The sequence below is a fragment of the Miniopterus natalensis genome, chromosome 14 (assembly GCF_054644295.1).
Source record: "Miniopterus natalensis isolate mMinNat1 chromosome 14, mMinNat1.hap1, whole genome shotgun sequence".
NCBI classification, from domain to species: domain Eukaryota; kingdom Metazoa; phylum Chordata; class Mammalia; order Chiroptera; family Miniopteridae; genus Miniopterus; species Miniopterus natalensis.
The window spans coordinates 21,136,834-21,151,437 of NC_142094.1; the positions used below are offsets into that span (position 1 = coordinate 21,136,834).

Here is a 14,604-nt window from a genome sequence, read left to right on the forward strand (position 1 = left end):
GCCTCAGAATTTAAACTTTTGAGCTTTCCAGTCACTGTCAATACCTGGCTATACATCTAATCTCCAGATAACCTTCTCTTGACCCCTGAAGGATTAGAGAAAGAATGTTCATGTACCCAGACCACCTGACATCCATTATCTAGACCACCGGTCACCTAGAGGATTACCATCTCTGACTAAGAATACAGGATGAATTCTTCTCAAAAATGTACTTTTTACTACATGAACCCTCAGCTTGTCTTTCTTCTTTGAAACACTCTGGGTTTTGCCTAGCTATATTTCTGGTTTGCGAGCCCTAGGCCCTTGAATACATCTTTATCATTTTTCTTTTTCCTAGCTGAAGCCTCATGATTTCATTTATGCTGGGTGCCTGGGACAGAGAGACTAAGCTGACAAATTGAGAGGACTAGAATTCCCAAGAGCCGGTTCTGTTTCCAGTTCTGTTATTTACTGGCCATGTGGCTGGTTGATTCACTTCCCCTCTTTGGGCTTATTGAAGTTCTGCTTCTGACATTCAAGGATGGATGGTGGAGGTCTGAGAGCCTCCTGAAACCAGTGAAAAATGTTTTCTCTGAGCATTTTTTGGCAGAGTGTTCATAGCTTTCAGCAGATTCTCAAAAGGGCTCTGGCCTCGAGGCTTGCAGACTTTCTCCCAGTGACTCAGCAGTACCCCCCTCACCCCCACCATACGGGCTCTGCTGACTCAACTACATGCTCTCCAAGCAGCTCCTGTTGGAGCTCCAGCAGGGCATCCGATTGGCCCAGCCAGGCACAATCCACTCACTTCCACTATGACTGCCCCTGTGGGTAGAGCTCTGAGGCCTGGCCACATCCTGGGAGCCAGCCAGCCTCCAGAGTAGGCTGGCTGCCAGGAATGTGCTCATACCTAGCCCAGAGGCGGGCAGGGCCTCAAGGTTCTAAATGGGGCCAGTAGTCAAGGAACTCGGAGGGAGCTGTGGGCCTGGTGGGCACTCTGGCTTCCCCAGAGGGGCAGGGTAACATCAGGCCCCTTGTATAGCCTTCCCAACCAGCCTGTGTCTTTCAATTTAGTGTCCTCGGCCCCTAGTACAGTGCTTGGTATATACCAGGTGCTCAATAAATGTATGGCTAAAACATTAACAAGACTGCTACTTGAGAAGCAGGTATTTGGGACAGAGAGATTAAGCTAATAAATTGAGAGGACTGGAATTTCTGAGAACCACTTCTGGTCTTGGTTCTGTTAGTTACTGGCCGTGTGACTGGTTAAATCACTTCCCCTCTTTGGGCTTACTAAAGTAAAGTAGCAAACAGGGAACAGTGAGGCAGTGAGGAGGGAGCCTCTGACATCTTCTAAAGCAGAGAAAAGGCTTCCCAGTCATTTTAACTGGGTTTTGAAGGTTGAATAAAAGTTCACCAGGGAGAGAAGTAGAAAAGGGAATTTGAGGTAGGAAAGAGAGGCATTTACAGGGCACACAGATGTGAAACTGCATAGCTTATGTAGGGAACAGTGGACGGTGTGGGGCAGAGTGGCTGGAATCATGGGGCGGAGGGCAAAGCTGGGAGTTTGAGGGGACAGAGATGGCAGAGTTGGGCTAGGGCCCAGGCCTTCCATTCTGAAAAGAAGTGTCAGAGAAGTAGAGGGACAGTAGAGTGTGCAGTGCCCCGCCAGAGCTCCCTTTCAGCACGAAGGAGCTCATTTCCCTGCTGCCTGGAGGGCTGCCTGCTGAGGGCTCACAGTCCTGTGCCTGTCTTAGCCTCTGCCATTTGGCCTTGACAAAATGTCACAGACTCGGAGGCTGAAACCACGTTCACTCTCCCACAGTTCTGCAGGTTTCTGATGATTTGGTTTCTGAAGGTTCCTTCCTGGCTTGCTGACAGCTGCTTTCTCAATGTATCTTCACATGGCCTTTCCTCAGTGTGTGCAGGTCAGGAGGAGGGCAGTGGGGAGAGAGCAAGCTCTCTGGTATCTTTTCTTATAAAGATATTACTCCCACAGGATCAGGGCCCCACCTGTGTGACCTCACTTAACCTTAACTACTCCCTTAGAGGTCCCATGTCCAAATACAGCCACCATTGGACAACTGATGGAGCAAAGGGCTAGAGGGATGATATTAAAAATACTTAACAATTGGTAAGGCATGGGCAGTGAACAAAAAGAACGGACAGAATATCAGTTCAGTCCTGGAGATCACAGGCACTGATCAGCAAATGCATAGGTGGACTTAGCAGCTAAAATTTAGCCTCAGCAAGAGAAGAAAAGGCATTTCCTCCTCAGGGACAGAAGGGAAGCGGTAAAACAGAAAATGAGCCTGATGTAGACAAAGATGAGGTCAGGGTTTGAGCATGGTTGAGAAGATCTGAAATGTAACAAAACCTCAAGATAATAAGAGCTTAAATAAGATACGGGTGTGTTCACATAAAGCCTGGAGGTGTACGGTCTAGAGCAGACATAATCATCAGGGATCCAGGTTCTCTTGTTACAGTCATTCTTTTTTTTTTTTTTTTTTTAGCTCATCTTTTTAAAAAAAATACACCTTTATTGATTTCAGCGAGAGGAAAGGAGAGGGAGAGAGATAGAAACATCAATGATGAGAGAGTCATTGATCGAGCCCGCAACCCAGGCATGTGCCCTGACCGGGAATCGAACCCCGATCGCCTGGATCCTAGGCCAACGCTCAACTGCTGAGCCACGCCTGGCTGGGCTGCACTGTCATTCTTACCAAGACTTCTTTACTCATGGTCCAGGATGAATGCTTCAGCTCCTGCCATTATGTCTGCAATCCAAGCAGCATAAAGAAGAAAAAAGTTTGTAGTCAGGACTGACAGTTAACTGGTACAGATCAGTAGAGTTGTATCAGTAGTAAAATAACTGAAATACTTCTATACCAGCTGGTAAATAGCGGCTGACTCAGATGCCCACCCCCGTGCATGCTCATTCCCTGGACCACCCATCCCTCCAAGACAACAACCAACAACCTAGCTCAGCTGGGACCTTCCAGGACATTCCTCCAGCACTAAAACCAGTGTCCTGGCAGTACCAGTTGTGAAATAGTTGCACTGGATGTGTCTCTTCTTTTTACTTTTTAAAAATTTACTCTTTATTTATTTTTCAAAATATTACCTAGAGCACAAAATGGGAACTTGTTCTTTTATTGCATTGGCCAGAATGAAGTTCTGTGGCTGCAGGGGAGGTTGGGAAATGAAGTCTTTATTCTGGGTGGCCATGTGCCCAGCCAGAAATAGGGGGTTTGATTACTATCAAGATCAGGGAAAAAGAGGTGAAGGATATTAGGAGACAATAGCAGACGTAGCCACATGAGAGGGCTAAAACCGTGCTGAGTAGCACAGAGGGCTTGGTGAGGCTGGCTGGGATGGCTGATTCTCCATCAGCCCAGGGCAGGTGGAGACAGAGAAGAAGGAATCAGAGGCTGGGAACTGGCGGTTTGCGTGACTGAAGTTTGATGGGGAGGGGGTTCTTGAGAGGGGCGGAGACTTACTTGAGTGGTTGCTTGAGGGGCCCAGCCCAGACAGAAAGGCAAATGCAAGCAGGAGAGCCTAGAGGCCAGAGGTCTTGATGCGGGAGAAGCTGTTAGGGAGAGGAGTCTGAGATTGTTGTTTGAGATATAGTGGGGGTGGGGGGTTGCCCTTCTGGGAAAGGTTGAAGTTCCAGGGTGGAGTAGCCAGAGTTTGAGGAGCTAGAATGGAGCTTTGTGCTTTCACAGTGGAGGCCTCTGTTATATCAGCTGTCTTAGTCAAGGACTCTTTCAGTTGCAGAAATAGTGACAGATGGAAGCTCTGGAGTCAACAGGGGAATTATTATTATTATTATTAATTATTATTATTTTGATTTTGAGAGTACGTTTATTAAAGCTGGGGACAGTGACACAAGGAAGGGCCTAGAAGCAACAGGAGAGAGCCTAGGCAGGGCTGCTTTGGCTTACTGTAAAGTCAGAGAAAAGAGTGCCTTGGAGATGGGTTCAGGGGGTTAGCCTGGGCCGAGTTGTCGCTGCCCACTGTTCCCCTGGTTGCAAGTCTCCTGGGGTTGGTTAGAGTTTAGGAGAAAGAAAATGCATTCAAAAAGGAGATTCAAGTGGGCATGCCCCAAGGAGGGCATGCCAGCAGGGGGATTATTAAGAGGAGCTGGCGGGTGGAGGTTTCCAGAGATGTCAGGCACTAGAATTGGGGCCTTATGAGGAACTGGGACCCAGAACTGGAAAGCCATCAGGAACTCTGCCAGGATCTCCAGCATGGTTCACATTTCTGAGGAAAAATTATCTTTTCAGTTCCCTGAAAACATGAGCTCACAGAAGGAGAAAAAGGGGATTTTCTTTTCTTTTGTAAATTTTCCTATAATCTTTTCTTTAAAAAGTACAAAGTAATGTGTGGACATTGTGATGAGTGGAATAATGCAAAGACGAGTTGACTCAGCAGACTCTCCCTACCTCCAACTCTCTGTTCCTCCCTCACTGAAAATCCAACACCCTCTGAAAGACGAGGCAGGAGGGCCACAGCCCCCTCGGCACCTGCTTGGACCAGAGGATCCTGCAGCTCCCTCACCAGCTCTGTGGCCCCTCTGGGGAGTCAGTGGCAGGGCCTGAACTAGAAGATGGGCCTTGGGCCATGCTCTGCCCATACTTCTTGGAACACACTTCCCTCACAGGCCTGTTGCACACCGGTGCCTGCTGCTTCGGCCTCACGCTCCAAAGCTGCTTTGAGTACCATTGTTCTGTCCAGAATGGTTTTCTTAGTCCATCATTTTTCAGCATTTGGGATCTTTCCAGTTTCCACTGCTATAAAGGGCCCTTCTGCGAACCCTTTGGATGACATACATCTTAGCTCTGGGTTATTTCCTTGGGGATATATAACTAGGAATGGTATGATAGGATCGAAGGGTCCAAATAGCTTCAAGGCTCTTGTTGCCTCCACACAGGTGGTTAGAAAGGTGTTGTAAGAAGATTTTTAAGCACCTACTGACTTGGTAAAAAGTTATAATAATCCTCTTTTATACATTCTTTTTCACTTTTATACTCTTTACTAAAATTCTTACAGGGAAGGAGGTGAATGAAGGAACATATTATTGCTGTGTTCCAGGTGTGCAAATGAAAGGCAGTAAGAGTTCATCTCAGAAACACTGACACACCCCTCTGGTTAGGAGGGGGAGTATTAAAAAGAGTCATAGTTGGTTCAGGTTCTGTCATTAAGTAGCTCTCAGAGCTCAGTACTCCACCAAAGTAAGAGCATGAGTCCTGAAGGCCTCTAAGCCCCCGTCTGACTTGGAGTCTTGTAACTCGGGGATGCTTTGCCTGCTCCTTCAGCAAGGAGCTGAGGGATGGGCTATATCCTAGAGCCCCACCGCCCTTCGCATTTATCTGGCTGTTGGGGTGGTCTGCCTCATGACTTATGGAGCCTGCGGATGGGGCAGCCATGCAGTCTCCGTCTGACCTCTGAGGCAAACCAGTGCGGTATCCAGTCTAGACTAAATCTTGCCCCAACTTTACTCAGTCCTTTTATATCGCCCACTGTGGTGCACACTTCTTCATCCAGCTCCCCAGTGGGAAGTAAGAGCCGCAATGTGGGGGTGGAGGAAGGGAACCAAAAGCGCTGAGACTTCAGTCTGTGAGCTGTTCCTAAGAGAGGTTACAGGTTGTGGGAGGTGGATGAATCCCTTGGGTTTGCCCTGACCAGGTCAGCTGTGACCTTATCAGCCATAAATGTCTTTCCCTCTCTGGCCTGTTTGCCCTTTGGCACAATGATGGAGTGGGACTAATTGACCTTTAAGGGCTTGACTAATAGGTGATATTTCCCTCCTTTCCTCCCCTCCAGCTGGTAGGTAATTTTCCCTGGGGTGGGGGGTGGTGGTTGGGGTGGTGTGGTGGTGGTGGTGGTGGTGTGGGGTGGTGGGGTGTGATGGTGTGGTGGTGGTGGTGGGGTGGTGGTGTGATGGTGGTGTGGTGGTGGTGGTGGTGGTGTGCGAGTGGTGGGGGTGATGGTACGGTGGTGGGGTGTGGGTGGTGGTGGTGGTGGTGGTGGGGTGGTGGTGGTGGTGGGGTGTGATGGTGGTGTGGTGGTGGTGTGGTGGTGGTGGTGGTGTGGTGGGGTGTGGGTGGTGGTGGTGGTGGGGTGTGATGGTGGTGTGGTGGTGGTGTGGTGTGGTGGTGGTGTGGTGGTGGTGGTGTGGTGGGGTGGGGGAGTGGTGGTGTGGGTGTGTGAGGACCCACCAAGACAGAGGCAGGCCCCTAGGCCCTGGGGCAGCACAAAAGGCATACGAGTGACTCAGTAAACTGCAGAGGGTGGAGGCAGTTCCAGGAATTAACTTAAATCGGTGGGTTTGACAAATACCAGGTGCATTCAAGCTTCAGGCGCCTGTGGTTGAGAAACATCCTGAGCCCACCCTTCCTAAAGAATTTATAAGCCTTGTAAGGACAATGATTGCTTGCTCACTGTAGCCCTATATAAGCTTGTTGTAAATTTAGATCAGGGTTCGAGTCAGAACTCCACTGCGTTGGATACGACCGAACCCCAGCTAGCTGGAATAAAAGTCCCTTTTGCTGTTACATTATCAGCTCTGGAGTGATTGTCTTTCCGCCGCATAGGGGATCTGATTCTCGGACATAACAGGTGGTGGTGGGTGGTGGGGTGGTGGTGTGGTGGGGGTGATGGTGGGGTAGTGGTGTGGGGGTGGTGGGGTGGTGGGGGTGATGGTGGGGGTGGGTGGGGGTGGAGGTGGGGGAGTGGGTTGGGGGGGTGTCATCCCCCTGCTCAGAACCAGAGAGGGTCAGCCCTAGGTAGTAGGTGAGTGGTTGTGTGTAGGTGACCCAGGTCTTTCCTATTCTGGAATAAGATGAGGGTTGAGGGCTGGACAGGGTGAGACCTTTCCCTTCTTCTGCAAGGCCCCTGGCCGATTTTTAGGCGGGTTCTCAAATTCAGGGTTCACTTCTTGTTGCGTTTTCCAATGGCTGAGGCGCTTCCTATTCTCCATCTTACTCTTGAATCCCTTTCCTCCACTCCCTCCAAGTCCGAGGACAAGCCACGGTAGGGCCTTGGGAGGGAGTGTATTTGGTAGGAAAAGGCCTGCCTGGGAGCGATGGGGAAGGAAAGGGATTGCGGGCAGGAAATATTAACAGGGCAAACAGGCCCGGAATGAAGCCACACACCGAACCGCCAAACACACGCTGCAGACACCACCTAGGAGGCAGTGTGGGCTGAGCCGTGAGTTTGAATTCTGACTGTGAGAACACACAAGTCGGTTAACCTTTCTGAGTATGGATTATCATCTGAAAAGTGGCATTAATAATAGAAGATGGTGGCGCATAGGCAAAAATGTGAGGCTTAAAAGATATTAAATACACAATCCCAAACGCTGATTTACTCAATTACTTCCTTCGCCGCCGCCTCTCCCTTCTCTCTTTGCGGATTCTTCCCGCCCCGCTAAAGGCCCCTCCCCCCTCCCCCGGCCCCTCCCCCCTCCCCCTCCCCCCCCCGGCCCCGTTCCCTCCGCCCCGCCTTCCCCTCGCGCAGGCGCCCTGTGCGGCGCTGAGTCAGGCTGCGGGGAGAGAGGGGTCAGGCCGGGGCGGAGCTTGCGCCTGCGCCGTAGGCGGCTTCGGGGCAGGGCCGGTTTATATCCGCGGAGGGTCAGCTGACGCTCTGCATTGCAGACTGCGGAGTGAGGAGGCGCCATGTACACGCTCTTCCTTTTAGCCGGCCTCCTGGGTGCGGGTAAGCCCCGGGACCTCCGTCCTGGGGAGGGTGTCCCCAGCAGAACGCGGCCCTCGCGTCCCGGAGCGGGCTGGACCGGGCCTCGCCCCGCCGCTCGCCTTTGGGTTTGTTGAGGGGACGCGCACTGCGCAGGCGTGTGCTCGGCGCCGGTACCTGCAGCGCGGCGGAGGGGCTGCGGGAGTTGCCTGGGAGACAGGCGGCGGAGGGGCCCCCGGGCCGGCCGCGTAGGGCCCGGGGTCCGGGCGAGTGGGCGAGGCGGGCGGCGTCTCCGTCTGGGCTCGAGTTGGTGGCGGGGGGCCGCCCGGGCCTTCCCCGCAGGCTGCCCTTCCAGCCGAGGGGGTGAGCCTGAAGGGTGAGCCCTCCCGCAGCTGTGTGGTGCTCGCGCCGGGCGCACGTGATGGAGGTGGAACGGAGCCCCTTCCAGCTGGACGCACTTTGGGCCTTCGCCTCAGGTGCCCCATATTTTAAGAGAATTGAAGTTGCAGGGAACATAAAAGTACAGTACACCATTTTGTGTTGATGTTTATCTTTACACGCGCTCACACACACACACACACACACACACACACACAAATATATATTTACTCTTGGTCCTGTGTCTGGAAGGTGATGCGGGGTTTTTGTGATCCGGGTGATTTTGCAATGGAGCCCTCATTTCACCTGCTTTAAAAATGTCTCTGCACAGCCGCTGGTCGGTTTTCGCAGTGGCCTACATTTGGGGGGAAATGTAAGTATGTGCGAAGCAGTTGTGCGCAAGCGTATTCTTACACCTGTTTATTGCCCTGAAATCGTACTTAACTGGTTGTTACAGGCGCTGTGAAGGCAATGAGGGCAACACGTGGGAACCAGCTGGCACGCTCTTCCTGCAATTAGAAGGGGTCCTAGTGCCCTTCCCCCTCCCTCTTGCCTTCAGGTCTTAACCTCTTTTAAGTCGTGGTGGTAAAGGGAAGCTGTGAGGTTGAGTGCTTAATCCAGATTCTGTAGTTGGGTAGTGACAGAACCAGGTTTCAGTTTATAAGCTGAAAGTCAAGGAGCCAGATTTTAATTTATATAAAAGTGATTTTAATTTGTAAACAGGTTTGGGTATTTTCAGATAATAGTCCGCTGAAGGAAATAAACCTGATCTTTAGGGCCAACCTCAGTTTCTTTTTATTAACTATATGTGATTTAGGGTCTAGCCTCCATTCTATCTATCATGTAGCCATCCAGATTTTTAATAAACGGTGACAAAATGCATGAGAGCTGATGGAAAAACCAAAGAATTAAGAGGATGCTTAGTAAATGAAGTAGGTTTAAGGTGTTTTCCCTCATGTTAGTTTTCAGCAACTCTTAAGAATGTGTACTTAACCTTAAACCAAGCTCTTAAACTTGTTTTGCTTGTAGACGATGAAAGGCGATCTACTTATAAGGAAAGATTTTTCACTTTATAGTCAGTCACTGGAGAAAATTTATTTCTTGCTGGGGTTGATACTGCTTATGTCATGGTCCGTGTGATAAACTAGTGCTAGTCTCTAAATTTTCTATACTGATTGAGAACAATTTTTTTTCCAGTATAGAACAATGGCTCGTTGGCGATGAGTCAGTCCTCACAAGATCTTTAAGAGTTCTGAATCACTCAGATCACCCAAAAGGGACTTAACTGATTCTTTGGAAATGTGAAATTCTCCCCTGGTATGTCTGGGAAGATGTTCAACCAGAATATTAACTAAGCCAAGAGGCCCGCTTCCCTGAATACTTGGGTAAATGGGAGTGTGTTATAATGGCCTTGCTCTAACCTTGCTGCCACGCCTTTAGGGTTGTGCCAAGGTCGTGCTGCTAACAGTGTATGGATGCTGACTTGCCTTGACAGCTCTAGCCCCACTGTGACTTTTTGGAAATGTATTTCCAAAATTTCTAATCCTATTGATACTGTTAATGAAGGTGCATCGTGACTGCAGCCATCATCTGGTCCGCGAGAGGTGCTTAGAACTTGCTGTTCCAACATGGCGCTGCTGAATAGTACAATGTCATTTTGAAACTGGAGACGCTTTATGGTTTGTGTTTTAATGATGTCCTCTTGGTAGAGACAACTTGCTTTTGAGTTGTTTTTCTACCCCTCCAGTTGTCCCTTGCCTTTTCCCTACCTGAAAAATAAAGGGAAGTGTTGGTATACTGAGAGAATTAGAGCATCTAATCTCACCCCTTTGTAAGGAATGAAGACACCGAGACCCTTAGAAGTGACTCCCAAATCGTAGGCCATTTATCAGAGAAGTCAGGATGAGAACCCAGGACTCCTGATAGTGCCTGCTCTTTCCATATCCTTCAATTGACACTAGCCTTTTAACTTGTTATAACTTACTGGGTTATAATTTACCCATAGAAAACAAACATTTTAACTGTACAACCTGATGAATTACCGCAGGGTGAATATACCTACCATAAGCAGCCCCCAGGGTCAAGGAGCATGAGCAGCATCCAGAATCCTCTATGCCTTTCCATTCACTAGCCTGTTTCACTTGCCCCAAACAACTTTGTGAGCCTTTTGTACCGTAGATATAAAAACTTAACTGCTGTTTTTGAACTTCTTATAAAGGAATCATACAGTAAGGCCATACTGTTGGGTGGTTCCTCGAGTGGAAAAGCCTAGTTCAGTGTTAACGAGGTGATACGTGTAAAGCATGTGGTGTGGTGCCAGGGATGTGGTGCGAGCTCTCTGAAGCCAAGGTGCCCTTTACTGTCACTTGAATAGTGGCTAACCAGCTGAATGGTGTTTGCCCAACGCAGCAGGGAGGCTCTCTAATAAGGATGCTAGAATGTATTATGAACAAATATATATTCATTCAATAGCTACTGCTGTTTATGATGCAATACATGAATTTATGTTATTGTCTGCTGAATATCGACAGAATTCCATTTCTCACCTGTGAGGAATTTTGGATAAATTCCGCTTATGTATTTTCAATCAGTAATCTGTTTTACTCTGAAAATAATGTAATTTATGAAGGATTTCTTTGTATTAACCAGTCAAGGATTTGGCAAGTGCTTTAATTACATTTGACAAGTTGTATCCAGTACCTCCTATGAGAATTAAAAGGTATTAGATTGAGTGGTGTGGGTTTTTCTAGATTAGGGGAAGGAGAACTTGAACTTGCTGCTCCATTTTCTTGGTGTTTGAAGCTGTGGAATGGCCAGGCTGGGACTTGACATTGGGGAAGAGCAAGGGTGGACAGGGTGTTGGCTGGGGAAACCACCTATTAAAGCCTGGGAAGTTCTTGCCTGGCCGGGCCTGGAGCAGCGGTTGAACATCGACCTAGGATCCAGGAGATCGTGGTTCGAGTCCCGGTCAGGGCACATGCCCAGCGGTGCGGGCTCGATCCCCAGTCAAGAGGCAGCCGATCAGTGATGCCTCTCTCATCATGGATGTTTCTATCTGTCTCCCTTTCCTTTCCTCTCTCTCTCTCTCTCTCTCTCTCAAATCAATAAAAACATACTTTAAAAAAAGAAAAGAAAAAAAAAAGCATGGGAAGCTCTCAAGGCCAAAACCAGGCCACTGGTGTGCCATGGCTTTTGGAGGCAGTCTTCTACCATGGGCATTCTAGATTACGGGCGCCCAGGCTCTAAGCCTTGATCTCTGGACCCTATGTGGTTCTGCCACCACAAAGGAAGTTCTGTATTTTCTTTAAATCCACAGAAGAGAATGCTAATTACATTGCCTGTTTTTGTGTGTGTGTTTTTTTTTAACCTTTTAAAACAATGATAAGTATAGTGGTTAGGGTGAGGAATTTGGTGAAGTACTAACTGCTTTACTTTTTTTGTTCCATGAAGTTATAGAAAATAATCTGAATTATGCCTTGCATAATGGCCTGTGGCACTGAAAAATAATCTATTCAAATTCCATGTTTCTTGTGGAATTTGTAATTCCTTATGATGGGACTGAGATGATACTGTGGAATAGAAGTTTAACTTTATCACATCGCTGACAGTAGCTGTACACCCTTGGGCAAGTTACTTAAACAGCTTCCCCATCTCCAAAATGGGATTAATAATCATTCCTATCTAATTGGGTTGCAGTGAGGCTTTAATAAATTGCTGTATAGCAGGGCTTAGGTAGTGAGTACTGTTAAGGTTTGCTGCTATACCATGAATAAAAACAGTATTGTGTTTGTGAGTGTCCATGCCCTACCAGCACAGTACCCTTCTCTGCTCTTGATTTTGTATTATCTCCCAGAGTCTTTCATTTCAAAGGATGTTGTAAGTTTAATGAAACAAAATTAAATTGACTTATACATATGTGTGCTGGGCATAATTACCGGGCCAGGAAAACAAACCAGAGTAGGTAGCAGGAGGGAGCTGGGAGTCTGTACTGTAGGCAGCCAAACTCAGTTTTTACTGGAGCAGCCCAGCAGATCAGGGCTGGTTCCAGGTAAGCTGAATTCTCAGATTCTAGGCCTCTTGTTACTGTGGTTCCTAGGGTAAGTGTTTAGCCACACCTCTCCCTTTGCCCCACCTCCCTCTATAGATAACCACCTTCCTGGACTTGGTGTTTATCATCCCCCTGCTGTAGGTCTTTATACTTTTATAGATAGAATGTAACTTTAATCAGTGTATGTAGTATTGCTTTGGATATTTAAAACATTTTACAAGTATTGTGTATATTCTTGGTTTAGTATTTTTTTGGCTAGTGAGGTTCATCCACGTTGATAATGTGTAGCTGTTTCATTTTCACTACTGTATAGTATTCCATTTATGTCATACTTATTCTCTATTCTATTGATAGATGTTTGGATTATTACCATTTGTTTTGTTCTTCTACAAACTGCTTCTATAAATATTCTTGTGCGTATGGACAGGCATTTCTTTGGAGGATATACCTAGGTTCAGAATTGCTGAGCTGTGGAGTGTACATATTTCACCTTAACTAGAAATTGCTGAATTACTCTCCAAAATGATTTTGGCAATTTATATTCCCACAGAATATGCATTTTTTACTTGAATCATGAACATTTGATGTCAAACTTAAAATTTTTCCAACTTGGTAAGAGTGAAATGCTGAAGTGGTTTTCACTTGCATTTCTGCTTTTATTTATACTGAGAGTTCATTTCATGCTAATCCAGATAGATCATATTATTACCTTTTTTAAAAGAACTTCAAATCTTGGAATAATTTTAGATTTACAGAAAAGGTACAGATAATACAGTGAGTTCCTATATACCCTTCGCCCAGCTTCCCCTAGAGTTCACGTCTTATATAACTACACTGTACATTTGTCAGAAGAAATTAGCATCACACCATTACTGTTAACTGGACAGCAAGCTTTACTTGGAGATTACCAATTTTCCCACTAATTTCATATTTCTGCTCCAGGATCCAATCCAGATTACCACATGTCATATCTTCTTAATCTCCTCCTCCCTCCAGCTGTTTAAAACAGCTGCAGAGTAGTTCATTGTGTGGATGTGTCAGTTTAGCCAGTCCGGTTGATGGACACCTGTGTTTCAGAAAAAATGAGCTGAATTCTAACGACACTTTTAAATTTTAAAATTGAGTTCGGGCCATGTTTGGATAGATACTGCTTTTGAAAAGAAATAATTTGTATTGTAAGCGGAAACTTCACAAATAAGATTGGAGGAGATACAATAGAAAGTTCTTTTGGCCAGTCTTAGTGATATCACTTATTATAGTAAAAAAAAAAAAAAAAATAGGAGCTGTGATGGCACTCTGTTCTGTGTAGGGTCACGTAGCTTCCTGTCTTACTAGTTAAAAACTTCACAGAATTTGCCCAGCAAGGTCACACGACATCTGGCCCATGGCTGCCTTTCAGAGCTCTTCTCCCTTTCCTCCCACCAGGTCAGGGCTGCTGTCCAGGCCCTTGGCACCTTATTGTTGCTCAGAACCTTTGTGTTTCGTGTTCTGCCTGTCTGAGGTATCCCATGTAGTTTACTCCTTCCATTCAGGTCTGTGCTCAGATGTTGCCTTATCAGAATTGCCCCCTGCTCTGTCTGCAGTGGCCCTTAGTCTTGGCTCTCCCCTGGCTTTGCTTCATTTTTCTTCATAGCACTCGCCACTACCTGACATTATGTGGTGTATTTATTGCTGTCTTGATCCCTTGCTGTATCTGCAGCATGAACAGCAGTGCTTGGCACAGTAGGAGCTCAGCATTGCTGAACAGTGGTGTGAGGTATAGCCAAGTACATGTCTACTCAGGAAGTGCTGGTAGGTTGGTGTGCACAACACTCAAATGTTAATAGTGCCAAGTTTTTATCTCGATTAAGTAAAGCATTTTCTTTTATTTACCGACATGAATTTTAAGAAATTGTGTTTAGGAGTTGACAAATCAAAGGTGACTTTGGGCTCAAGGGAAGCTTTGATCTTTATAATAGTTCGTGTCCAGGTTAGAGGGACCCCCCCAGAACGGTGGGAGGATTTTAGTGGGTGGTAGGGACACGGGTATAACATGACTTAGACAGATACCCCTGGTGGCTTTGATTTGAGATAAATCTGAAAGGGGAACCAGCTATAAATTGAGGAAGCTATTTCCCCTCCCTTTTGTTCCAGAAGTTGGTTTGTAAATGTTTAACTCGGTTCTCACATGTTTCATTCTCGGGATCCCTATATACTTACAAGTTATTGAGGGACTCCAAAGAGCTTTTGTTGTGTGGGCTACATCCATCGATATTTACCATCTTATGAATTAAGCTGACAGAATTTTATAAAATCCTGTAGAAATAATGGTGAACCCATTACATTTAACATAATTTTTATGAAAAATAACTTTTTCCCTAAAACACAAACATTTAGAGAGACGACTGGCTTGTTTTACATTTTTGCAATCTTGTTAACACCTGGCTAGGTTCTCAGCTGCTTCTGTATCAGTCTGTCAGGAAAAACCCTACTGCACGTTCATGAGTAAATGAGTGAAAAAGAACTGA

The 14,604-nt window shown here is 46.9% G+C and overlaps 1 protein-coding gene across 2 annotated transcripts in view; it reads left to right on the forward strand.

The window, feature by feature from the left end:
- Positions 1-7,587: 7,587 nt before the first annotated feature.
- PSAP (prosaposin) overlaps positions 7,588-14,604 on the forward strand; it is a 30,916-nt gene continuing 23,899 nt past the window's right edge. The window contains exon 1 of one of the 2 annotated variants that reach the window (XM_016224087.2): positions 7,588-7,695. In XM_016224087.2, the coding sequence (XP_016079573.2) occupies positions 7,656-7,695 (40 nt within the window). In that variant the 5' untranslated portion in view covers positions 7,588-7,655. The remainder of the gene's footprint in view (positions 7,696-14,604) is intronic. The other variant, XM_087824360.1, reaches the window with a different exon arrangement.